Here is a 25,890-nt window from a genome sequence, read left to right on the forward strand (position 1 = left end):
TCCATTCTGCATTTTTCCCAGTTTCTTACGTAGGCTGTCGACCTGTGTGATCAAGGAAGCAAGGAAACAATTGCAGCATTGAATCTCTGACTGCTTCGGTTTGTCCCAAAACAAAGCGTAGTAGATACAGCTCCTACAGCGCTGGAACCGTTCATTTATTTCTCCAGAAGAAGAGGGCTCCATTGCAAAACTCATCTGGTACCAACTTCTTTTGAAGGCTAGCAGCTAAGCATCTCTGTCAAGCAGGCTTCAACGTGTCTGTTAAGCGGGATTCTGGGACAAAAATAGCATTCCTGGCTGTTAAAAGCTAACCGCGTCGCAGAATCCACACAAAAACAAGTTCGGTATACATATTTAATGAATATTCCTTATGTTTTAGTAAAATATAACAAACTGAATGTTTTCATCATACAGTGTTCAACCGCGTACTCTGAAGATTGGAGAAGCAACTATAGCCAATCGAAATCCCGATCACACTTCTAGGTGATGGCGAGTTGCCAAGCTAGGCTCAATCTAGCCTAGCTAGGCTCAAGTCTCGCACTGAACTGCGCATGTGCAGGCCGTCAAATCAAAGGCACTCTTTCGATATAAAGTTGTTTTTGACTAAATTGAAAACGTGTCAGTTTGTCACTTTCATGAGGTTGGAGTAATAACATATTGAAATACTTTAGACATTGGCTATAATCTAGGTTGTGACTTTAATTTTTCACTTCTCATTGACTTCTCAAACCCCAGGCCTGGTCTGTTTGATCTGTTTCGCAAGGGTTCCTGGAAGCCTCGCAATGTTGCGCCTCTGGGTTTAGAAACTTTGTGAAAAGAACATGTAGCCAACCATTGATCATGTTTCCATGCATCAACCAATTTTTGCGTGATACCTTATCGACTGTATCATCAAGTTAGATATTCACTTTTGTTTATTATCTATTTCACTTGCTTTGGCAATGTAAGCATATCTTTCCCATCCAATAAAGCCACTTAAATTGGATTGCTTTAACTATTTGCACATTGTTACAACACTGTATAGACATAACATGACATTTGAAATGTCTTTATTGTTTTGGAACTTGTGTTAGTAATAATTTCTGTTCACTTTTTATTGGAGGAGCAGGAGAACGTTGTAATATTTCTACAAACGTAAACATATGTTTCCCATGCCAATAAAGCCCCTTGCATTGAATTGAATGCTATAACATATGATTTGGTTAGCTGATACTGAAAATGCCTTTCCAGGTGTTGTAAGATCTGGCATCCGTCAGCAACACCAGAGGAACGCTTCCGTTGCATGTACAGAGTATACGTCATTCATGTGCGACGGTGAAACGCCCCTACCTAGAAGTAGAAGATGGACGTCGAACGGATGTTGGCATTGCGACTGGCATAGCTCTCAATTAGATTACAGTGCAAGTTTACTCCAAACACGTTGTTAATATAAAGCAAAAACAAACTTCTGTTACTGAATTTTGACAGACCATTTTCATTCATTACCGTCAGTGTCTTTGGTCAACTAGCTAGCTGATGTTAGCTTGCTTGGTAGCTAACAGTAACGTTAGCTTATTTTTTCGGGTTTAGCTAGTGAGCTAAACTTGTCAAGAAATTACATTATTTATTGGCATAGTGAACGGTACCTTGTTGGATTTGCTTACAGCGAAATAGTTATCTTTCACGTTTGAACTATTAACTAGTCTCAGGCGGCCTTTGCAGTCGGCGCAAGCTGGCCAGCGCAGTAACATTAGCTACTGTAGTTAGCTAGCTATGGCTTCCAGGCGAGGAAATTGTAACAGCGGCATGGATTCTCCGTTGAATAGCAATAGCACAGCCGGTGGTGCTAATCGTAAACAAAGTATAATAAACGCACCAAACCGAGCTGGGACTGAGTCTTGTGATCGTAAAGTAGAGAAAGCTGAGTATGCGCACCAAGCATGCCAGGGCAACATTACTATATCCTCACTCAAGACACGGTTAGCCCCGACCATTCGAACCACGTTATCCGCTGCTGTGGATACCCTCTTGGGCGAGGTAGTACTTGTGCTCAACGAGACCCAACAAGAGCTGGTTAACAAGGAGCAGGAGAATGAAAGGCTCAAAGTGGAATTGAGGACGTTGCAGGAATGTCTTAGCAGCGCCCAAAAGTTAATTGACCAGTTGCAAATTCCTTTCCCTGGTGCACAGACCATGGGCCAGTCAGTTTTCGCCCCCTCTCTCACATCTATTGGCTCTATGAACACAAATATGGACAGGGACCGCCAGAGCCACCGTAATGTCAATGGCGCGGACGGACGGTGTGTTTCCGGAGTCGACCTAGAGATGAGTGGCTCTCTCAGTGAGTCTCTGCATGGGTATGACTCCAGGGATGACTATAAAATGTGTCAGCTCTCTATCCAACCAGACGGCTCTGTGACCAACCATTCTATGGACTCTTATGCTGCCAACACACCTAACATCTGCTCTGACCACAGCCGGCCAGGTAAATTATTCCTATTTGTCATAAGGCAATCCTATGTAGATATAACAATTTAGAATATCACTTCCTACACTATATATACAAAAAAGTATGTGGACACCCATTCAAATCAGTCGATTCGGCTATTTCAGCCACACCCGTTGCTGACAGGTGTATAAAATCGAGCACACATCCATGCAGTCTCCATAGGCAAACGGGCAGTAGAATGGCCTTACTGAAGATCTCAGTGACTTGCAACATGGCATCGTCATAGGATGCCACCTTTCCATCAAGACAGCCCTGCTAGAGCTGCCCCAGTCAACTGTAAGTGCTGTTATTGTGAAGTGGAAACGTCTAGGAGCAACAACGGCTCAACCACGAAGTGGTAGGCCACACAAGCTCACAGAATGGGACCGCTGAAGCGCATATCTCGTAAAAATCATCAGGCCTCAGTTGCAACACTATCGTGTTCCAAACTGCCTCTGGAAGCAACGTCAGCACAAGAACTGTTCGTCGGGAGCTTCATGGAATGGGTTTCTATGGCTGATCAGCTGCACACAAGCCTAAGATCACCATGCACAATGCCAAGCGTTGGCTAGAGAGGTTTAAAGCAGTCCAACACACCAATCTGGGTTTGGGGGATGCCAGGAGAATGATACCTGCCCAATGCCTAGTGCCAACTGTAATGTTTGGTGGAGGAGGAATGGTCTGGGTTCAATGGTTTGGGCTTGGCCCCTTAGATCCAGTGAAGGGAAATCTTAACCCTATGACATTCTAGATGATTCTGTGCTTCCAACTTTATGGCAACAGTTTGGAAAGGCCTTTTCTGTTTCAGCACAACGATGCCCTTGTGCACAAAGGGAGGTCCATACAGAAATGGTTTGTCGAGATCGGTGTGGAAGAACTTGACTGGCCTGCACAGAGCCTGACCTCAACCCAATCGAACACCTTTAGGATGAATTGAAACGCTGACTGCGAGCCAGGCCTAATCGTCCAACATCATTGCCCAACCTCACTAGTGCTCTTTTGGCTGAATGGAAGCAAGTCCCCACAGCAATGTTCTAACATCTATTGGAAAGCCTTCCCAGAAGAGGGTAGGCTGTTATCGCAGCAAAAGGGGGACAAACTCCATATTAATGCCCATGATTTTTCACAAGCTGCTGTCCACATACATTGTCTCATGTATGTGTTGTGGTTAATGCCATTCATTTGGAATGATTTGAAACATTTGAATATCTGTGTGCTTACAGCCCTTTCTGTTATTTTGTACTAAACAGATGAGAGGAGGCAGCAGCAGGGGACACGAGCAGGAGGAACAAGATTTGAGATCAAAGAAGAGCAGGGGCCTGGTACAAGTTCAGGTCCAGAGCAGGCTTGCAGGAGAGGGCCAGGGCCGAGGAGCGCCGGGGGTGCTGGCGGCAGTGAGCAGACGGCCCAGAATGTGGGTGATCTGGGATATATCCATGTGGTGGAGCAGGAGGGGTCATTGCGCTCCGGCAGCTACTCTCTTCGACACCCAAAACCCACGAGGCCACGTACTGCCACTGGTGGTCCGACTCAGGGTGGACTGGCAGGACAGAAAGTGGTGTTGAGGTCTCCTGGAACAGTGGGAAGGGACAGCATATCCCCAGGGAGGGCGGGAGAGACAGCAGGACCATCCACCTCTCCAGGAGATCCAGATGCAGATCGGCCCCACCACTGTCTAGAGTGCGGTAAGACCTTCCGCCTCATCTCCAGCCTGAAGAAGCACATCCGCATCCACACAGGAGAGAAGCCCTACCCGTGTGGGGTGTGTGGCCGCCGCTTCCGTGAGTCAGGGGCCCTGAAAACCCATCTTCGCATTCACACAGGCGAGAAGCCCTACTCCTGCTCTGAATGTCCTAAAATCTTCCGCCATTTAGACGGCCTGCGCAAGCACCAGCGCACCCACACGGGTGACAAGCCCTATGTGTGTGCCATCTGTGGCAAGCGTCTGAGCCGACTGCAGCACCTGAAGCACCACCAACGCATCCATACCGGAGAGAAGCCCTGCATCTGCCCCTTCTGCAACCGCACCTTCAAGGAGCCAGCGGCGCTGCGCAAGCATGTCCGCACTCACCGTGAGGAGTCTGGCAACATGGAGGCAGGCCTGGGAGAGGAGCCGGACCCAGACGCCCTGGACAACATCAACAGCCTCCATCCTGCTGCCCCATCCCCTCAGATGAGGTTTGATGAGTGGGGAGCTGAAGGGGAAGATGTGGACTGTGTGTAGGATGGCCACATCCTTCTGCCGAGTGCATTAGGAATATGACAGTAAAGAGTCTTCCTATTCCATTACTGTACTGTGTGAGGAAGTCTAAAATTCCATCCCTGAGAAACAGGCTATCTACATCCTTAGTATTGTCACTTGACCAGGGTAGCCTATTCATTTCAGAGACACTTCATGTGCCTGTCTGACCCCCTGACATATACTTTAGTGCATTATAATCTTAGAAATGTGAAAGTAGTTTATAGAATATGAAATGTACCCATGTCTCATGTCCCCCTTCTCCCATGCAACTCCACAAACTACCTGGTGTGTATCATCGTTGTCTGCTGGAGATACTCATCCTTTAAGGTGCTCTCGTCATGTGTGTTTTCATATGGAATGGAGTTATATGCAACCATGTCCAAAGACCATTTTATAGAATTGTAACAATAGTTAGTTTGCTACTATTAATGCCACCGCCATGGTGACATTAAACGGAGACTCAGCGATGTGACGTTACCATGAACAGCAGTGCAATAACTTCAGAAAGAGCGCAATGCCTTGTTAGCAGTGGTGGGGGAAAAGTACCCAATTGTAAACGTAAACATATCTTAACAGACAATAACTCAAGTGAATGTCACCCAGTAAAATACTGGAGTAAAAGTCTAAAAGTATTCGGTTTTAAATATACTTAAGTATCAACAGTAAATGTAATTGCTAAAATATACTTACTTATCAATTGTAAAAGTATAAATTGTCATTCTGTATATTAAGCAAACCAGGTGGCACCATTTTCATGTTCTATTAATTTATGGATTGCCAGGGGCACACTCCAACACTCAGACATAATTTACAAATTAATCATTTGTGTTTAGTGAGTCCGCCAGGTCAGAGGCAGTAGAGATGACCAGGGATATTCTCCCTGGTCCATTTTCCTGTCCTGCTAAGCATTCAAAATGTAACGAGTACTTTTGGGTGTCAGGGAAAATGTATGGAGTAAAAAAATACATTATTTTCTTTAGGAATGTAGTGAAGTAAAAGTGGTCCAGAATATGAATAGTAAAGTACAGCTACCCAACAAAAACCTACTTAAGTTTTACTTTAAAGTATTTTTACCTAAGTACTTTACACCACTGCTTGTTAGAACCCACCCACACAGATATACTGATAAACAGCTGCATATATTTGTACCAGCCAGGAGTGTTGATAGCTGTGTGGTAATGCTGCCCAGATTAGCTTCTTCCTACTCTCTTCGTCAGAAGTCGATATTTATAGTCACGTCATATTGCTGAATGTACTTTTAACGATTAATGCCACCATGAAATGTAAATATGTAATCACTTGCAATTGTTCTAATTCTTCCTGTTATTGATCGGCCCATTCAGAGAGAAAATGGAAACCATCTCTATCTGAGGTAGTTTGTCTGATGTTTGTCTGATTAGAACAGAGCATATTTAGTTTCAGCCTTTTAGCTGTCAATCTCTGTCCCAGTGTATTATCCTTGTAAACTGGTCCATCTGCAATTATGGAAAATGTCCATTACTAATTTAAATCCCCTCTAAATAGGTTGACAATACTGAGAATATACAGTAGCAGTCAAAAGTTTGGACACCTATTCATTCAAGGGTTTTTCTATATTTTTACTATTTTCTACATTGTAGAATAATAGTGAAGACAAACTATGAAATAACACATGGAATCATGTAGTAACCAAAAAAGTGTTAAACAAATCAAAATATATTTTATTTTAGATTTTTTTGAAGTAGCCACCCTTTGTCTTGATGACAGCATTGCACACTCTTGGCATTCTCTCAACCATGAGGTAGTGACCTGGAATGCATTTCAATTAACAGGTGTGCCTTGTTTAAAGTTAATTTGTGGAATTTCTATCCTTCTGAATGCATTTGAGCCACTCTGTTGTGTTGTGACAAGGTAGGGGTGGTATACAAGAGACAGCCCTATTTGGTAAAAGACCAAGTCGATATTATGGCAAGAACAGCTCAAATAAGCAAAGAGAAATGACAGTCTATCATTACTTTGACTGACCTTCATGTCTTAATCTGGAAAATTTCAAGAACTTTGAAAGTTTCTTCAAGTGCAGTCGCAAAAACCATCAAGCACTAAAATGAAACTGGTTCTCATGGGGGCCGCCACAGGAAAAAGTTACCTCTGCTGAAAGAGTTACCTCCAGAGTTACCTCTGCTGCAGAGGATAAGTTCAATAGAGTTACCAGCCTCAGGAATTGCAGCCCAAATGCTTCAGAGTTCAAGTAACAGACACATCTCAACATCAACTGTTCAGAGGAGGCATTTATGGTTGAATTGCTGCACAGAAACAACTACTAAAGGACACCAATAATAGGAAGAGACTTGCTTGGGCCAAGAAACACAAGCAATAGACAGAGTCCAAATTTGCGATTTTTTTGGTTCCAACTGCCATGTCTTTTGTGAGACGTGGAGTAGGTGAATGGATGATCTCCGCATGTGTGGTTCCCACCGTGAAGCATGGAGGAGGTGTGATGGTGTGTGGGTGCTTTGCTGGTGACACTGTCTGTGATTTATTTAGAATTCAAGGCACACTTAACCAGCATGGCTACCACAGCATTCTGCAGCAGTCCCATTAAGCGCAAACCAAATGGGATAATAAATTGTTTTTCAACAGGACAATGACCCAACACACCTCCAGGCTGTGTAAGTGCTATTTGACCAAGAAGGGGAGTGATGGGGTGCTGCATCAGATGACCTGGCCTCCACAATCACCAGACCTCAAATCAATTGAGATGGTTTGGGATGAGTTGGACCGCAGCATGAAGGAAAGCAGCCAACAAGTGCTCAGCATATGTGGGAACTCTTTCAAGACTGTTGGAAAAGCATTCCAGGATAAGCTGGTTGATAGAATGCCAAGAGTGTGCAAAGCTGTCATCAAGGCAAAGGGTGGCTACTTTGAAGAATATAAAATAACTGTAGTTTTGTTTAACACTTTTTTGGTTACTTTGTGATTCCATATGTGTTATTTCATAGTTTTGATGTCTTCACTATTATTCTACAATGTAGAAAATAGTAAAAATAAAGAAAAACCCTTGAATGTGTAGGTGTGTCCAAACTTTCGACAGGTACTATACTTTCAAATGCACAGCTGGAGTTACATCCATCATACGTAGTGGGTTCTCTGCACCCAAGGCAACAGGGTCATGTACTGCATTCAGTGGTTATTTTTGCACGTCAATTTTTAACAAAATGTCAAATTTTAATGAACAGGATTTTGCTATGACCTGTCCTGTGTTTAAAATGTATTTTTGACCCATGATGCATCGTTACTTTGTCTTAATGTTATACTATACTTATTAAAGGGCCTTTGTTCATATTGTGTTCTCTTAGTTATGCTTATTATTGTGCAGTGTATTCAGTACCCTTGACTTCATCCATATTTTGTTATGTTACAGCCTTATTCTAAAATGGTTTGAATTTGGGGGTTTTCTCATCAATCTACACACAATAACCCTTAATGAGCTATTTTCAAGGTCTTTCCAGAGATGTTAGATCGGAAAGACTCGAGGACATTCAGAGCCTTGTCCCGAAGCAGCACCTGCGTTGTCTTGGCTGTGTGCTTAGGGATGTTGTCCTGTTGGAAGGTGAACCTTCACTCCAGTCTGATGTCCTGAGCGCTCTGGAGCAGGTTTTCATCAAACATCTCTCTGTATTTTGCTCTGTTCATCTTTCCCTCGATCCTGACTAATCTCCCTGCCCCTGAAAAACATCCCCACAGCATGATGCTGCCACCACCATGCATCACCGTAGTGATGGTGCCAGGTTTCTTCCAGACGTGATGCTTGGCATTCAGGTCAAAGAGTGCAATCTTAGTTTCCTCCGACCAGAAAATCTTGTTTCTCATGGTCTGAGAGTCCTTTTGGTGCCTTTTGGCAAACTCCAAGTGGGCTGTCATGTGCCTTTTACTGAGGAGTAGCTTCCGTCTGGACACTTTATCGTAAAGGCCTGATTGGTGGCGTGCTGCAGAGATGGTTGTCCTTCTGGAAGGTTCTCTCCTCTCCACAGAGAGACTCTGGAGCTCTGTCAGCGCGACCATTGGGTTTTTGGTGACCTCCCTGACCGAGGCCCTTCTTCCCTGATTGCTCACTTTTGCCAGGCAGACAGCTCTAGGAAGATTCTTGGTGGTGCCAAACTTCTTCCATTTAAGAATGATGGAGGCCACTGTGTTCTTCGGGACCTTCAATGCTGCAGAAATGTTTAGGTACCGTTCCCCAGATCTGTGCCTCGACACAGTCTTGTCTCGGAGCTCTACGGACAATTCCTTCGACATCAGGGTTAGGTTTTTGCTCTGACATGCACGGTCAACTGCACTTTATGTAATCAATAGCGCTATATTTCTTGATCTTGCTATGAGGGCTTGAGCTTGCACTATTTTTCACAAGGTTTATGAGGCTTAGTGGCAGTATAATTTCAAGTCAACAGTGGAGTGCAGGCATATTAAATGTAAGATGTTCTTGGTTGAGGCGGAGTTGAAAACGGTGTCCTCTGTGATCAGACTGGTGTTGTGGCTGGCGGCCCTGTGCTTTTGATTCACACTCAATTTCTAGCCATGCAACCAGAGTAGTGACCCTGCTTCCTTCTGTGACGGATATGGCCCTGCGGACACCCTCACCCAAAGACCACTCACAAACAATGACACACACAGTCACCCTGGATAAATTATAATGACAGCCTTGTGTAAATGCGCACAGAAAAACACACCCATTCCCAATTCTTTCCACAGGGCCCTCGTCATAAATGTTGATGACATGCTAGTAGACTAAGTCACAGGATATGCCTGGAGAAGCACCATATTTAACAATCAGGCTTATGGAAAACCAGTAGCATACGAAGGTTAGATAAATAGGACAACCCTGCCAACCACAGCCAAACACTTCCATCCCTTGTCAAACTTGCGCCAGCAGTCTCCTTGTTTGCCCAGTCCCACTGAAATGTGAGGGCTGATCTCTGTGATGTCTAGGCCCACAGCCTCCACCCTTCCCTGGCCCTGTGGTCTCACCGTCTGTCCCACTGGTACCACTGACCCAGTCTGGTGGGGTTCTGGCTTTCACAGTTATCCCACGTGACAATTGTCTTGATATGGAAGATGAATATGTGTTACTACTTGGTTTGTAAGTAATAACTATTGAGTTTACAAAGGGGGAAATTTCACACAATTTCGCAACAGAAGTAACTGGAATCCCTTTGTCCCCTCTGCGACTATAGAAATTAGGCAGTGATGTAGCCCCCCTCCCCCTTTTCTATTGCTGTGACTCCCTGACATTCCTGTTATGTGGATGAGTGGCAGTCAGTGATCAGACCGTTTGATAGCTCTATGTGCAGGTGGTGGTGCCCCGAGTGTGTATTTCCAACTCTCCATTTTTCATCCGTTTAGTCTGAGTACCTCTCTCCTGTTCTAATGTTAAAAGCTGGACTGGGCTCTTGACTCAGTTGTGTGTTTTGTTGGGGTGTGAGTGAAGGTGCTTGAGTAGGTGTTTTTATGTGTTACAGCTCCACTGGGTTCTATTTCTGTGCTCTCCTGTGAGTTAAAAAAAAAAAATGATTGTGAGTTTGCATGTGAATGTTTTGTGCAAGTGTGTCTTGGCAAGGCATGTCGCTGTGAGGGGGAGAAGTGGAGGCAGAGAAATGTGAGAGCAGCCTGTGAACTCTCTCCAGGCCCAATGCAGTCATTTCCTTAGCGACTGAAAGCAAACATTCTTACTTTTTGGAGAGGAAGTGACTCAACCCCTCTCCCCAACTCTTACTTTCTCCTCCTGGCCAATCACATGACCCAACCGGATGATATTCCTGACCCCAACTGTACATTATTAACTGATTGTGAAGGTCAACCTATCATCATGGTGTGTGGTCTGTAAAAGGCACTGAATGGTCAATCCGAAGTCTGCATTGGCCGTGCAGCATTTACAGTGATATGGCTTCTGGAGACGTCAGGGCATTCATATTTCTTGTGCTTTGAGAGCAGTGCAGAGCTGTTGTGAAGGAAGTTGTCAAGGAAGTGAGTTTGTGTTTATATAGGACCTCTCGCCCTCACCTACCGTCAACCAATCATGTAAATGTGGAGCTATACGGAGCCCTCTCCATTGTTACAAAATTTGAGAGGCACACTGCGATGTGATACAGAGCTCAATTTGGCCTCTGCATGCTTCTGGAGTCTCCGCAATTGTGTCACACCATCTATACAGCGCCTCCGACCACATTTTCAGATCAAGCATTACATTTACATTTACATTTAAGTCATTTAGCAGACGCTCTTATCCAGAGCGACTTACAAATTGGTGAATTCACCTTCTGACATCCAGTGGAACAGCCACTTTACAATAGTGCATCTAAATCATTAAGGGGGGGTGGTGAGAAGGATTACTTATCCTATCCTAGGTATTCCTTGAAGAGGTGGGGTTTCAGGTGTCTCCGGAAGGTGGTGATTGACTCCGCTGTCCTGGCGTCATGAGGGAGTTTGTTCCACCATTGGGGGCCAGAGCCAGTTTTGACTGGGCTGAGCGGGAACTGTACTTCCTCAATGGTAGGGAGCTTAGGCCAGAGGTGGATGAACGCAGTGTCCTTGTTTGGGTGTAGGGCGTGATCAGAGCCTGGAGGTACTGCGGTGCCGTTCCCCTCACAGCTCCGTTAAAAACTGGAAGCCAGTGGAGAGAGCGGAGGAGCGGGGTGACGTGAGAGAACTTGGGAAGGTTGAACACCAGACGGGCTGCGGCGTTCTGGATGAGTTGTAGGGTTTAATGGCACAGGCAGGGAGCCCAGCCAACAGCGAGTTGCAGTAATCCAGACGGGAGATGACAAGTGCCTGGATTAGGACCTGCCGCTTCCTGTGTGAGGCAGGGTCGTACTCTGCGGATGTTGTAGAGCATGAACCTACAATTGATGTTGGTTGAGAACGACAGGGTGTTGTCCAGGATCACGCCAAGGTTCTTAGCGCTCTGGGAGGAGGACACAATGGAGTTGTCAACCGTGATGGCGAGATCATGGAACTCCTTCCCCGGGAGGAAGAGCAGCTCTGTCTTGCCGAGGTTCAGCTTGAGGTGGTGATCCGTCATCCACACTGATATGTCTGCCAGACATGCAGAGATGCGATTCGCCACCTGGTCATCAGAAGGGGAAAGGAGAAGATTAATTGTGTGTCGTCTGCATAGCAATGATAGGAGAGACCATGTGAGGTTATGACAGAGCCAAGTGACTTGGTGTATAGCGAGAATAGGAGAGGGCCTAGAACAGAGCCCTGGGGGACACCAGTGGTGAGAGCGCGTGGCGAGGAGACAGATTCTCGCCACGCCACCTGGTAGGAGCGACCTGTCAGGTAGGACGCAATCCAAGCGTGGGCCGCGCGACCCAACTCGGAGAGGGCGGAGAGGAGGATCTGATGGTTCACAGTATCGAAGGCAGCCGATAGGTCTAGAAGGATGAGAGCAGAGGAGAGAGAGTTAGCTTTAGCAGTGCGGAGCGCCTCCGTGATGCAGAGAAGAGCAGTCTCAGTTGAATGACTAGTCTTGAAACCTGACTGATTTGGATCAAGAAGGTCATTCTGAGAGAGATAGCGGGAGAGCTGGCCAAGGACGGCACGTTCAAGAGTTTTGGAGAGAAAAGAAAGAAGGGATACTGGTCTGTAGTTGTTGACATCGGAGGGATCGAGTGTAGGTTTTTTCAGAAGGGGTGCAACTCTCGCTCTCTTGAAGACGGAAGGGACGTAGCCAGCGGTCAGGGATGAGTTGATGAGCGAGGTGAGGTAAGGAGAAGGTCCCCGGAAATGGTCTGGAGGAGAGAGGAGGGGATAGGGTCGAGCGGGCAGGTTTTGGGCGGCCGGCCGTCACAAAAGCGAGATTTCATCTGGAGAGAGAGGGGAGAAAGAGGTCAGAGCACAGGGTAGGGCAGTGTGAGCAGAACCAGCGGTGTCGTTTGACTTAGCAAACGAGGATCGGATGTCGTCGACCTTCTTTTCAAAATGGTTGACGAAGTCATCTGCAGAGAGGGAGGAGGGGGAGGGGGAGGAGGATTCAGGAGGGAGGAGAAGGTGGCAAAGAGCTTCCTAGGGTTAGAGGCAGATGCTTGGAATTTAGAGTGGTAGAAAGTGGCTTTAGCAGCAGAGACAGAGGAGGAAAATGTAGAGAGGAGGGAGTGAAAGGATGCCAGGTCCGCAGGGGCGAGTTTTCCTCCATTTCCGCTCGGCTGCCCGGAGCTCTGTTCTGTGAGCTCGCAATGAGTCATCGAGCCACGGAGCGGGAGGGGAGGACCGAGCCGGCCTGGAGGATAGGGGACATAGAGAGTCAAAGGATGCAGAAAGGGAAGAGAGGAGGGTTGAGGAGGCAGAGTCAGGAGAAAGGTTGGAGAAGGTATGAGCAGAGGGAAGAGATGATAGATGGAAGAGGAAAGAGTAGCGGGGGAGAGAGAGCGAAGGTTGGGACGGCGCGATACCATCCGAGTAGGGGCAGTGTGGGAAGTGTTAGATGAGAGCGAGAGGGAAAAGGATACAAGGTAGTGGTCGGAGACTTGGAGGGAGTTGCAGTGAGGTTAGTGGAAGAACAGCATCTAGTAATGATGAGGTCGAGCGTATTGCCTGCCTTGTGAGTAGGGGGAAGGTGAGAGGGTGAGGTCAAAAGAGGACAGAGAGGAATGAGTCAAAGGTAGACGTGGGGAGGTTAAAGTCGCCCCAGGACTGTGAGAGGTGAGCCGTCCTCAGGAAAGGAGCTTATCAAGGCATCAAGCTCATTGATGAACTCTCCGAGGGAACCTGGAGGGCGATAAATGATAAGAATGTTAAGCTTGAAAGGGCTGGTAACTGTGACAGCATGGAATTCAAAGGAGGCGATAGATAGATGGGTAAGGGGAGAGAGAGAGAATGACCACTTGGGAGAGATGAGGATCCCGGTGCCACCACCCCGCTGACCAGAAGCTCTCGGGGTGTGCGAGAACACGTGGGCGGACGAAGAGAGAGCAGTAGGAGTAGCAGTGTTATCTGTGGTGATCCATGTTTCCGTCAGTGCCAGGAAGTCGAGGGACTGGAGGGAGGCATAGGCTGAGATGAACTCTGCCTTGTTGGCCGCAATCGGCAGTTCCAGAGGCTACCGGAGACCAGGAACTCCACGTGGGTCGTGCGCGCTGGGACCACCAGATTAGGGTGGCCGCGGCCACGCGGTGTGGAGCGTTTGTATGGTCTGTGCAGAGAGGAGAAACAGGGATAGATAGACACATAGTTAACAGGGTACAGAAGAGGCTACGCTAATGCAAAGGAGATTGGAATGACAAGTGGACTACACGTCTCGAATGTTCAGAAAGTTAAGCTTACGTAGCAAGAATCTTATTGACTAAAATGATTGAAATGATACAGTACTGCTGGAGTAGGCTAGCTGGTAGTGGCTGCGATGTTGACACTACACTAATCAAGTCGTTCCGTCGAGTGTAATAGTTTCTACAGTGCTGCTATTCGGGGCTAGCTGGCTAGCTAGCAAGGTTGATTGCGTTCCGTTACTTTAAAAGAACGACAATAGCTGGCTGGCTAACCTAGAAAATCGCTCTAGGCTACACAATTGTCTTAGATACAAAGACGGCTATGTAGCTAGCTAGCTACGATCAAACAAAACAAACCGTTGTACTGTAATAGTTACTACAGTGCTGCTATTCGGGGGCTAGCTGGCTAGCTACGTTAGAAAGAACGACAATAGCTGGCCAGCTAACCTAGAAAATCGCTCTAGACTACACAATTGTCTTAGATACAAAGACGGCTATGTAGCTGGCTAGCTACGATCAAACAAATCAAACCGTTGTACTGTAATGAAGTGAAATGAAAATGTGATACTACCTGTGGAGCGACACCGGGTAGTTGGAGTTCAATTCGGTAGAGGTTGGCTAGCTGTTGGCTAGCTAGCTAGCAGCATTTCCTACGTTAAGGACGACAAATAGCTGGCTAGCTAACCTCGGTAAATTAAGATAATCACTCTAAGTCTACACACTCTAAACTGCACAATTATCTTGGATACGAAGACAACTATGTAGCTAGCTGACACTACGCTAATCGAGTCGTTCAGTTGAGTGTAATAGTTTCTACAGTGCTAGTGGACAGTGGATGTTAGCTAGCTGCTTAGCTAGCTGCTGGGCAGATACGTTAGGACGACGAAATACGATAATTATGCAATTGTCGTTGATACAAAGACGGCTATGTAGCTGGCTAAGAAGAAATTGCTAAGATTAGACAAATCAAACCGTTGTACTATAACGAAATGTAATGAAAAGTTATACTACCTGCGGACCGAAGTGTAGATGCGACCGCTCGCTCCAACCGTATGTGGCATTGCTCTGTTGTTACTTCGTACTTTAAAAAAAAAAAGTTTTACATTTTTTTTTTTAACCCTTTTTCTCCCCAATTTCATGGTATCCAATTGTTTAGTAGCTACTATCTTGTCTCATCGCTACAACTCCCGTACGGCTCAGGAGAGACGAAGGTTGAAAGTCATGCACAACCCAATCAAGCCGCACTGCTTCTTAACACAGCACGCATCCAACCCGGAAGCCAGCCACACCAATGTGTCGGAGGAAACACTGTGCACCTGGCAACCTTGGTTAGCGCGCACTGCGCCCGGACCACCACTGGAGTCACTGGTGTGTGATGAGACATACTTTGATCGGATAGCAAGATTTGGCACTGTTACCGTCTCATCCAGTCGTTGTGCTGTCTCACATACACTACCATTCAAAAGTTTGAGGTCACTTAGAAATGTCCTTGTTTTTGAAAGAAAAGCACTTTTTTGTCCATTAAAATAACATCAAATTGATCAGAAATACAGTGTAGACATTGTTCATGTTGTAAATGACTATTGTAGCTGGAAACGGCAGATTTGTAATGGAATATCTACATAGGTGTACAGAGGCCCATTATCAGCAACCATCACTCCTGTGTTCCAATGACACGTTGTGTTAGCTAATCTAAGTTTATCATTTTAAATGGCTAATTGATCATTAGAAAACCCTTTTGCAATTATGTTAGCACAGCTGAAAACTGTTGTTCTGATTAAAGAAGCAATACAACTGGCCTTCTTTAGACACGTTGAGTATCTGGAGCATCAGCATTTGTGGGTTCTGTTACAGGCTCAAAATGGCCAGAAACAATTAACTTTCTTCTGAAACTAGTCAGTATGTTATTGTTCTGAGAAATTAAGGCTATTCCATGTGTGAATTTGCCAAGAAACTGAAGATCTCATACAACGATGTGTACTACTCCCTTCACAGAACAGCCAAATTGGCTCTTGCCAGAATAGAAAGAGGAGTGGGAGGCACCAGGCCACAACAGAGCAAGGGGACAAGTACATTAGAGTGTCTAGTTTTATGAACAGACGCCACACAAGTCTTCGACTGGCAGCTTCATTAAATAGTCCCCCCAATACATCAGTCTCAACGTCAACAGTGAAGAGGCGACTCCGGGATGCTGACCTTCTAGGCAGAGTTCCTCTGTCCAGTGTCTGTGTTCTTTTGCCTATCGTAATCTTTTCTTTTTATTGGCCAGTCTGAGATATGGCTTTTTTTTGCAACTGCCTAGAAGGCCAGCATCCTCTTCACTGTTGATGTTGAGACTGGTGTTTTGCGGTTTTCAGCTACAATAGTCATTTACAACATTAACAATGTCTACACTGTATTTCTGATCAATTTGATGTTATTTTATTAGACAAAAAAAATGCTTTTCTTTCAAAAACAAATACATTTCTAAGTGACTCCAAACTTTGGAACGGTAGTGTATGTACCAATATTGGTCATCCATTTTTCATTTGTCCAGATATGAGATAGGCCTCAATTATGAGGGCTAATTATTCATGTTTTTTGGGGGAAACAGTTTTCTCAGCAGGCACCTCTTTTCCTCCCACAACTGTAACTGTAAACTAGATTTTTGTGAATGAGGAGCTGCTACACACTGTTGGCAGTTCAGACTTTTTTGATAAGGAGGTGTTTTCCAGAGCGACGCGTACAGTTGTGCGGTTATCTTTTGCTGGATGGGAGGATAGGGGGCGTTAGAGAAATGACCAACATGCCTGGCCTGCTGCCAGCCCTCTCTGGAGATGATTGGCTCCCTCTCCCTCTCTCCTCCCCTTCTTTCCCAAACCCAGATACGCACACGCCAACCATCCAAGCAACATCAGGGAGAAAAAAGAGCGAGAAAGCGGGTAGGAAAAGGGGAAAGTTATCTCGGTAACTTTTGGGTTGTTAACGGCGTCCTGTATTTTAGCAACAAAAAAGGCATATGTTTTACTGTTCTGAATGAATAATTGTTATATGCAGGGTGACTGAAATGAGCTGTTTTGAAAGGGCAGGAAGGAAGAAGTACACCACTGGAGTTTTCTACATACTTTTGTCGTTGTATGAGGCACCTTTATAATCAACATTTTGGATTATCTACGGAAGTTAGTCGGCTGTTTTCAGGGTTCGATTGAAAGGAATACCGACTCCATTGGTGGTTTGGTCCGGGCTAAACAGTCTTTAGGAGCATTGCATTTTGCCACCGTGAATGCCCTCATCTCTTCGTGCACGGCAGTGAAGGATGCCAGGATGCCTTCTCTGATCATTTCCCATCTGCTCGTCATCTGGCTGGGTGTCCAGAGGCTGGCCTGGTGCGCAGAGCGCGCATCCACCCGGGAGCGCTTCAAAGTGGTCATCGCCCCTCTCATCTGCAAGAGAATTTGTTTGAAAGGCCAGTGCCAGGACACCTGTGAGCAGGGCAACAATACCACACTGATAGGCGAGAACGGACAGTCAGCGGATACTCTCACAGGTCCTGGATTCCGAGTGGGTGAGTGGTTGGTTTGATGCTCATTTTGGCGACATATTTCTGAACAATATCAGTCCTACTAGGGAAGAAATTGCACATAGACCCCTAGGCCTAAATCATCAAAATCAAAAGAAACAATTACATCTCAGTGGAAACTTTATTACCTTGCATTTCTCAGACATGGCTCTTTGGCATATTTCAGCTTTGCCCCTCCTCTAACCACATCTCCACATTGTATGGCTGGCATGTGTTAAGTCTATCTGCACAGTATCAGATAAACTGTGGTAAGGCATGGAGCCTTATGCTAGTTTACACTCTTGAGGCTACACTGGAGTTGACTCTCCTCTCCCACTGCCCTGTAAAGGAGGTGGCCAGTAACAGGTCAGTCACTCACAATCAGGGGCGTAGGAGCTACTCTGACATTGGTGGGGACACATTTTGCTTCTGAGTTCCAGGGGCATGCCCCCTGATTTAAAAATTAAAATAAAAACAGGTTTTAAATGCTAATTTATAGTGACTTTTGAGAATATTATACAGACAAATCTTATTAACCTACAAATAGGCACATTTACAAGTCTAAGAGGGACCTTGGATAGGGGCACTTTCTCTGGTACAGTCCAATTAGTCTTGGGGCCATGGCCATTCATACTGCATACCAGTGTGACTGTTAATGGGGACAAATTCAATTCAACAAACATTGTGTCCTCTTTTTCTGCTACTGTATGATTTTCCTAGTATGTCAGGTTGTTACTACTGCTGCTCTACATACTGTATGGTTTGAACCTTAACATAATATTTTAAATGCATAATACAGTTATTAAACTGTAATAATAACCAGCAACATACACAGTTGACTGTTTTTTTAAAGGTACAAATGAAATGTTAAACTGAAATGAATCAATATCTCCACTCAATTATCAAAAATAAAAGATCATGGTTGCCTCTCTCCTGCATAAAGTTAAAGGGATACTTTGGGATTTTGGCAATGAGACCATTTATCTATTTCCCCAGAGTCAGATACATCCTTGCATACCATTTTAATGTCTCTGCATGCCAGTGGAGGCTCATCAGGGGAGGAAGTGGAGGACCATCTGCCTCAGTGAATTTCATAAAAAATGTCAATAGTGAAACATTAAAAAAGTTATCATTTTTAGATAAAACTATACTAAATATATCCACGTCACTAAATAATTTATTAAAACACTGTTTTACAACGAAGGTCTCAACAGCACTCTCTGGGGTAGCAACATGATTTAGCCATAAGACAGCTAGTTTCTGTCCTTCTCTGGGTACATTGACTTCAATACAAAACCTAGGAGGCTCATGGTTCTCAATAGTGGAACAGTTCTGAGCAAATTAATTTCTTGAAAAATAAAGGAAAAGCAAGAAAGAGTGAGCCATCTATATTTCGTTGTATTTTTTTTTCACTTTCACATACTTAGCTAGCAAATTCAGCTAGCTAGTTTAGCCTACTCAAACACACAGCTCAAACAGAGAGGGATACCATGTTTGCTAGCTGGCAATAGCTATCCAAAAGAAGTCTTCCAAGTCAAGGTAAGCTTGGGGTTTTATTAATTTACTGCTACCGGGCCCACCGTTGTAACTGCTAAAGTGTTTGCTGTACTCTGTACTGCATGATTTTTGCGGTTTTACTAATGCATTAGTTCTAGTAGCTATGTTGACTATGATGTTAGCTAATATGGTGACACAACAATGTAGGCTGTGTGTAGCAGTTAGCGATAATGGTATGAAGGTTTGGCTTGGAATGGTTTTTTTTGCCTGGTCTCGGACAGCTGTTGTGTTGAGCAATGAAGTCCACAAGCAAAGGGAAAAGGTGAGAGCCCATAGGTGTTAGAAGGAATTATACAATGAGCAAAGTGATCATGCTGTTCGTATGTGGCTGCTATGAAATTGAACTGTGTTTGCGGCCAGGTGATCAGTGATTCATTACGGCAATTGTGTTGAAAAACATTTCTTAAATGAATGCAAACGAAACAGGAATAAACATACCTGAATTTGTCCAATAGAATCTCTCCTTTGCAACTGTTTGGAGTGGACTAATGATTGCACCCTAGATCAGCTAGATGCAGGCAAGAGTGTGCAAGGCGATATTGAATGTGTCACTTTCTGTCACCGTGTTTACTATTTTTCTCTCGATCTGTGCACCTACGTTGTAAACTTTCATTCATAGGCTAGTTTGTAGCAACCTCATGATGGGTATAGGGAAAATTTGAGTATCATGTAGTAGCCTAAACCTAGTGATGTTACAATGAGCTGGGTGAATGGAATATGAATGACAGTCATCCAATGTGCTGTAATAGAAATAAGGCCATGCTCATTAAAAAAAATCACCCTGCCTCATTTTAAAGGCAGTTTGAAGGAAGTTTCTAACTAGCGTCCTTTGGGTGGTGGACCATTCTTGATACACCCGGGAAACTGTTGACCATGTGAAACTCAGCAACATTGCAGTTCTTGACACAAACTTGTTCGCCTGGCACCTACTACCATACCCTGTTCAAAGGCACTTACAATTTTTGTCTTGTCCATTCACCTTCTGAATGGTACACATACACAATTAATGTCTCAATTGTCTCAAGGCTTAACAAGTATTCTTTAACCTGTCTCCTGCCCTTTACCAACGCTGTTTGAAGTTGATTTAACCTTTTACGACTAGGGGGCAGTATTTTAATTTTTGGATAAAAAACGTTCCCGTTTTAAACAAGATATTTTGTCACAAAAATATGCTCGACTATGCATATAATTGACATGTTTGGATAGAAAACACTCTGACGTTTCCAAAACTGCAAAGATATTGTCTGTGAGTGCAACAGAACTGATGTTACAGGCGAAACCCAGATAAAAATCCAATCAGGAAGTGCTGCATTTTTTGAAACCGCCTCATGTGACATCAATAAGGGAACATAGCTTTTACCTGGATTCACCTGGTCAGTCTATGTCATGGAAAGAGCATTATGTTTTGTATACACAGTGTATATGATCATTCAGATTGATTCACAGTTCACAGTATGACAGATCATCAGTCTATGAATGTTATGGCATGGAGTGGCACTTCTATCTTACCTGTTGGTTTGAGAGAGCACTGTTATTATTTGCCCAGCTTTTCATTAGTCGTGATTAGGGGGTATCCCTTTCTGTGATGAGAGGTGTCCCTTTCTGTGTTGATCCGTGTGGGGCCAAAGGTTATTTTAGGTTGACTTACACCCCAACCCCACAATTAAGACAGACTACGAACAGGAGCCCAAAATAAACTGCAGTGGTAAAACTAAACGTAGACACTGATTCAGTCACTATGAAAGCTACATTTATACAAATACAGCAGAGGTCAACCTTGAACTGTTGGCTGTGGGGCATCGTGGTCAAGAGGGTTAGAGCAATATTCACATTCACTTATGCCCACACATTTCCTATACATTTACACAATGTTTCTATTTAAGAAAAATACAACTAATGACTGTAATTTCAGTTGACCCTTCATGATGTTTTCAAACAGATTTTGTTTTGGAAATATTGTAGTGAAATGTGAAGTTGCTAAGCTTTTTCTCCCACCAGCCCTTCATTACAGAACTACAGCATATTTGTAAATTACAAAAAGGGGTTTTGTCATAATAAGCTATATTTTTCTGCACTGTAAATGAATTGTTCAAAACAACATCAGAATGACCCTGCATTTATTCTACAATTGTAATTACAGTACAATACTGGATTATTCATTTGGTGTCATCTGAATATTTGGTCCAGAGAATCAAACTAGTGTACTATCGGGCCTGTGTCTAGTATTGTACAGGTACTGTAAGCTGCATTTACCCAGGCTTGTGTCCAATTGTGTGGGTTTGCCTGGCTGGGGCTACAGAGTGCAACCTAAGGCAGCGTAACTTTTGGCAGACCAAAGGTGTGTGTGGACTGTGCACTCAATGGACATGCAGAATTTTCTCTGTAGCATGTTGCAATGGCCGCTGGTCAATGACAACAACAACGCTTTTCAATATCTGAGTGGTTGTGACTTCAGCACCACAGCGAAACTGAGGCCTAGACTGAGCAAACCTGCGAGAACCTTGCCGTTGTAGAACATGATGACAAAAAGGATACATAAGGCTTTGTGAGTTTCAGGTAAGTCTGTTAAGCCTCAGTCTACCGGACTGGTTTTGTGTAGCTATTGCTATATTTTACAGTAATTACATTTCCATCCGAGATTCTGAGAGTTCATTTAAAGTAAATGTCCAGTGAAAATCTCACTTTTAAAATGTCATATTCTGTTAACTTACCCATACCCAAATAAGGTTGTTGACTTGTCCTATACTCATATTTGTGTCCAAAGCATAAATTGGAGGGGAGAAAAAAACTTCAAAAATCCCACCTCAAACTTGCATCTCCAACAGACCGTTTAAAAAAATGCTTGCTATTTCCTCATAATCATGGATGAACTGGCCAATCAGTGGCCTACCCACATTAATATTTTCGATGACTGGTATACGCCCAAAGCATTCTGTTGTTGGGGTACGTCCACACCATTCCAACACAGAAAAGCTGCTTTTTAACATACTAAAATGGACATTGCAGTCAAAAACGTGATTTTCCTGTTTTTGTTCTATTTCGACACTATGAGGATGAAATAATACTCTGAAATTGTGAAAATGATGATAATGCCCTTTTTGTGTGAGAAGTGTTTGAAAATAATTCCTGGCATTTCAGCCTATTTCAGTGGGTTGGATTTTTTGGCCCAGATAATAACATCACAATCTGATCTACTTTGAAGGGGTAAGCGGGGTAGACTCGAGTCTAGATGCTTCTATCCGCCAATCAGGGCTGTGTATGTAAATATATACACGTTTTTTCTATCAACACGCCCACTCGATCAGACTGAATATTTCAATGGCAAAAGGCGGCTCGGGAAATAAATGCTAAAATAGTTATTTTCATGAAATAAACACATAGAGTGATGATTTAAAAAGATAATTTAAAAGACAACATGGGGGCTTTAATAAAAGAAGATGGAAGGAAAACTATTTCATTTATATTGTAATTAATTATAGGTAACATTTCATAGAAATATGGAAACGCTGTATACTTACTTTAAAGATTTGTAATAGATTCTGACATGGTTAATGCAAAAAAACAACTGGTAAATGAGAATTGACACAAATCAGTCAACCTCAACTCCAACAGTGAAATGATATAAGTGACCCTTTTCCATGCTCATTCTGTGCTCCTTCTCTTCACATTTCTCTTATGCTACTGTCAGAAGTGTATATGGCACAGGTCTCCTAATATATCGTGTTAAGGAATCCCAGTGGTGTGGGAGTCCAGCAGGGTCAGAGAAGGATTAGTTACTGCTGACTCAAAATGAAGAACGTAAGCTGATTACTTTTGGATAAACCAGTCATTGTCATGAATTTGAAGTTCGACAACTATGCAATTGTTGTTATTATGTTAATATAAAATAGGGTTCCAGAATTTTCCTTTTTTTTCGTTCAATAGAGATGCATTTGTCTACACCTTTTTTTGGCGTAAATATCACATATCACATAATTCATTTGGGGCTAATTCACCACCTGAGTAAGTGGTTAACTAGATCGCTAACTCTTAAGTATAGCCTAATATTACTGATAGTTGATATCTAACAGTACATTTAACGTATAGGCCTATGCACCCACCTTGAATGGCCGACGCGAGTGTCCTTTGTTCAATAATAAACACAATTCAGACCAGAAAACTGGGACCCATTTATCTTCAACAGTAACAACACTGGTTGCTTTCAATACAGTGTTTGACCGCAATTACATGTTCAATTATTGTGCAATCAAAAAGCATTTTACAAAGGAGAGAGAGAGCGTGAAACTGCACTGCTTCAAAGCAGAAAGCAGGAACTCTGTAGTCCAGAACAGGGTTTCACAAACTCAGAATGGCAGTGTTGCCAGAGAATAGATAATGAAGTAGCTAAATAAACCATAAACATAGTTATATTTTTCTGCATTTTTTTCTTGTCATACTCAAATAACATACTGTATCAGAGATGAATCCCATAATAATATCAGATATGGCATGTGCTGTGTATGTTGACATACTTTTACATGTTTCATTTCCAGCAGGTTCTATAGATTAAAAGAGTCAGTCAGCGGTTGATCTTTAAATCAGGCTCGTATTGTTCTGTGTTATGTCTCCTCCATACAGTCTTAGAGGTTGAGCTGGGTTGTGCAGGTCAGAGTGAAGCAGCACTGTATGACCAAAGAAGCTGAGAATGGGAATCCAGTGAGATTACTGATAGATACTCCTCCCACTGCCCCCTCCCACCCTCCATGCAGTATTTACCTACAGTAGCTCTGAATCTGGGTTTTCCTGCTCACAGCTCTGTTTGGGTGAGGGACGCTGGACACTGCCTTTCTTCTCCTCAAAGGTTGCTACCACACAGGCATTCCATCCATCAATCTCAGTTGCCTGGTAGCTGTTGCTCCCCATCTCAACTAGACCTGTTTCTGCTCTCCCCACCCAGTCGTTCTCCCTCTGTATCCTTAACCAGACCTGCCCAGCTCAGCCCAGTCACTCTCCCTCTGTGTCCTTAACCAGACCTGCCCAGCTCAGCCCAGTCCCTCTCCCTCTGTGTCCTTAACCAGACCTGCCCAGCTCAGCCCAGTCACTCTCCCTCTGTGTCCTTAACCAGACCTGCCCAGCTCAGCCCAGTCCCTCTCCCTCTGTGTCCTTAACCAGACCTGCCCAGCTCAGCCCAGTCACTCTCCCTCTGTGTCCTTAACCAGACCTGCCCAGCTCAGCCCAGTCCCTCTCCCTCTGTGTCCTTAACCAGACCTGCCCAGCTCAGCCCAGTCACTCTCCCTCTGTGTCCTTAACCAGACCTGCCCAGCTCAGCCCAGTCACTCTCCCTCTGTGTCCTTAACCAGATCTGCCCAGCTCAGCCCAGTCACTCTCCCTCTGTATCCTTAACCAGACCTGCCCAGCTCAGCCCATTCACTCTCCCTCTGTGTCCTTAACCAGACCTGCCCAGTTCAGCAGAGTCACTCTCCCTCTGTATCCTTAACCAGACCTGCCCAGCTCAGCCCATTCACTCTCCCTCTGTATCCTTAACCAGACCTGCCCAGCTCAGCCCATTCACTCTCCCTCTGTGTCCTTAACCAGACCTGCCCAGCTCAGCAGTCACTCTCCCTCTGTATCCTTAACCAGACCTGCCCAGTTCAGCAGAGTCACTCTCCCTCTGTGTCCTTAACCAGACCTGCCCAGCTCAGCCCATTCACTCTCCCTCTGTGTCCTTAACCAGACCTGCTGTGCTTATCCCAGTCACTCTGTAACCATCTGTATCCTAAACCAGGCTTCCTGCTTCATTCAGCCCAGTCACTCTGTAACCATCTGTATCCTAAACCAGACTTCCTGCTTCATTCAGCCCAGTCACTCTGTAACCATCTGTATCCTAAACCAGACTTCCTGCTTCATTCAGCCCAGTCCACAGGAGGTTGGTGGCACATTAATGGAGAAGGAAGGACTGGTGGTAATGTCTGGAGCGGAATAGGTGGAATGATTTCCAGGTGTTTGATGCCATTTAATTTACCCTGTTCCGGCCGTTATTATGAGCCGTCCTCCCCTCAGCAGCCTCCTGTGGCCCAGTCACTCTGGCTCTGTTTCTTTATAGATCTATCCATATCGTAAACTCAGGTTTCCACCAGAACTTTGATATGCTGGGTAGTGCTGGACCTAAACAATATTCCCGTCCTTACTATTAAGGCTGAGCTGACCTCTCTCTATAGAATGTCCTATATCACTCCCCCTGTATTGCGTGCCTAAAGGTTCATCTCTCTCCATCCGTGACACAGGTTGGAGGTCATGTGAGGATGTGAAATGGCCAATGTGGTCATGCACAAAATATGACGTTAATGGGTCATTCAATACCAATCATGTATTTAATTCTGAATGCTCAGCTTCTGTCCAACATTTTATTGCAGTGATTTATTTAGGTTTTCCCTGGGTCAGAGGTAATGGGAGAAAGAAAGGTCAAAGGGAAATCAGCAGAACAAGCAGAACTGGACCAGCCCAAGGCTAGCTGTCCGTGTTTAGAGACACACTTTTTTCCCCTCTGAGAGCCCTCTACTCTTCCCCACACTCACTCACTTCCTCCTCTGATGCCAAGTTATGGGTGCTGTGGTAAACATGGGAAACCCAGAAACCTGCACCACTCCACAGTGTGCCAGGGGCCTGGCTGTGCACTGAGATGGGGCTCAGCATGGCTTCACTCACACACTCTGTCAGTCTCTCCCTGGGGCATAGAGAGGGGGATTCATTCAGCCATTTTAGAACTGTGTGTGTGATGACTGCCTGATGACTGCTTGATGAGTGCTTGAGGACTGCCTGTCATCTGAATCATCAGATCAGCTCGCTGGTCACCATAGCATCACCCACC

At 44.6% G+C, this 25,890-nt stretch overlaps 2 protein-coding genes across 5 annotated transcripts in view; both read left to right on the forward strand.

The window, feature by feature from the left end:
- The first annotated feature begins 1,317 nt into the window (after positions 1-1,317).
- si:ch1073-224n8.1 (zinc finger protein 587) lies at positions 1,318-8,030 on the forward strand. The gene is made up of 2 exons (XM_064971745.1): positions 1,318-2,464; positions 3,718-8,030. Exons 1-2 carry the CDS (start codon positions 1,753-1,755, stop codon positions 4,689-4,691), a joined length of 1,686 nt encoding a protein of 561 aa, XP_064827817.1. The 5' UTR covers positions 1,318-1,752; the 3' UTR covers positions 4,692-8,030.
- An 8,785-nt stretch (positions 8,031-16,815) lies between these two features.
- The window catches only part of LOC135544266 (latent-transforming growth factor beta-binding protein 3-like), a 51,578-nt gene continuing 42,503 nt past the window's right edge, over positions 16,816-25,890 (forward strand). For all 4 annotated transcript variants that reach the window (XM_064971746.1, XM_064971749.1, XM_064971747.1 and 1 more), the window contains exon 1: positions 16,816-17,492. In XM_064971746.1, coding sequence (XP_064827818.1) covers positions 17,252-17,492 — 241 coding nt within the window. In that variant the 5' untranslated portion in view covers positions 16,816-17,251. The remainder of the gene's footprint in view (positions 17,493-25,890) is intronic.

Source organism: Oncorhynchus masou, chromosome 8 (assembly GCF_036934945.1).
Source record: "Oncorhynchus masou masou isolate Uvic2021 chromosome 8, UVic_Omas_1.1, whole genome shotgun sequence".
NCBI classification, from domain to species: Eukaryota; Metazoa; Chordata; class Actinopteri; order Salmoniformes; family Salmonidae; genus Oncorhynchus; species Oncorhynchus masou.

Bases quoted from the DNA above. Each gene is read 5' to 3' on its own strand.
- si:ch1073-224n8.1 (XM_064971745.1), top strand. From the start codon at position 1,753: ATGGCTTCCAGGCGAGGAAATTGTAACAGCGGCATGGATTCTCCGTTG. The intron at 2,465-3,717 runs GTAAATTATTCC...TGTACTAAACAG, and splicing joins CTCTGACCACAGCCGGCCAG to ATGAGAGGAGGCAGCAGCAG.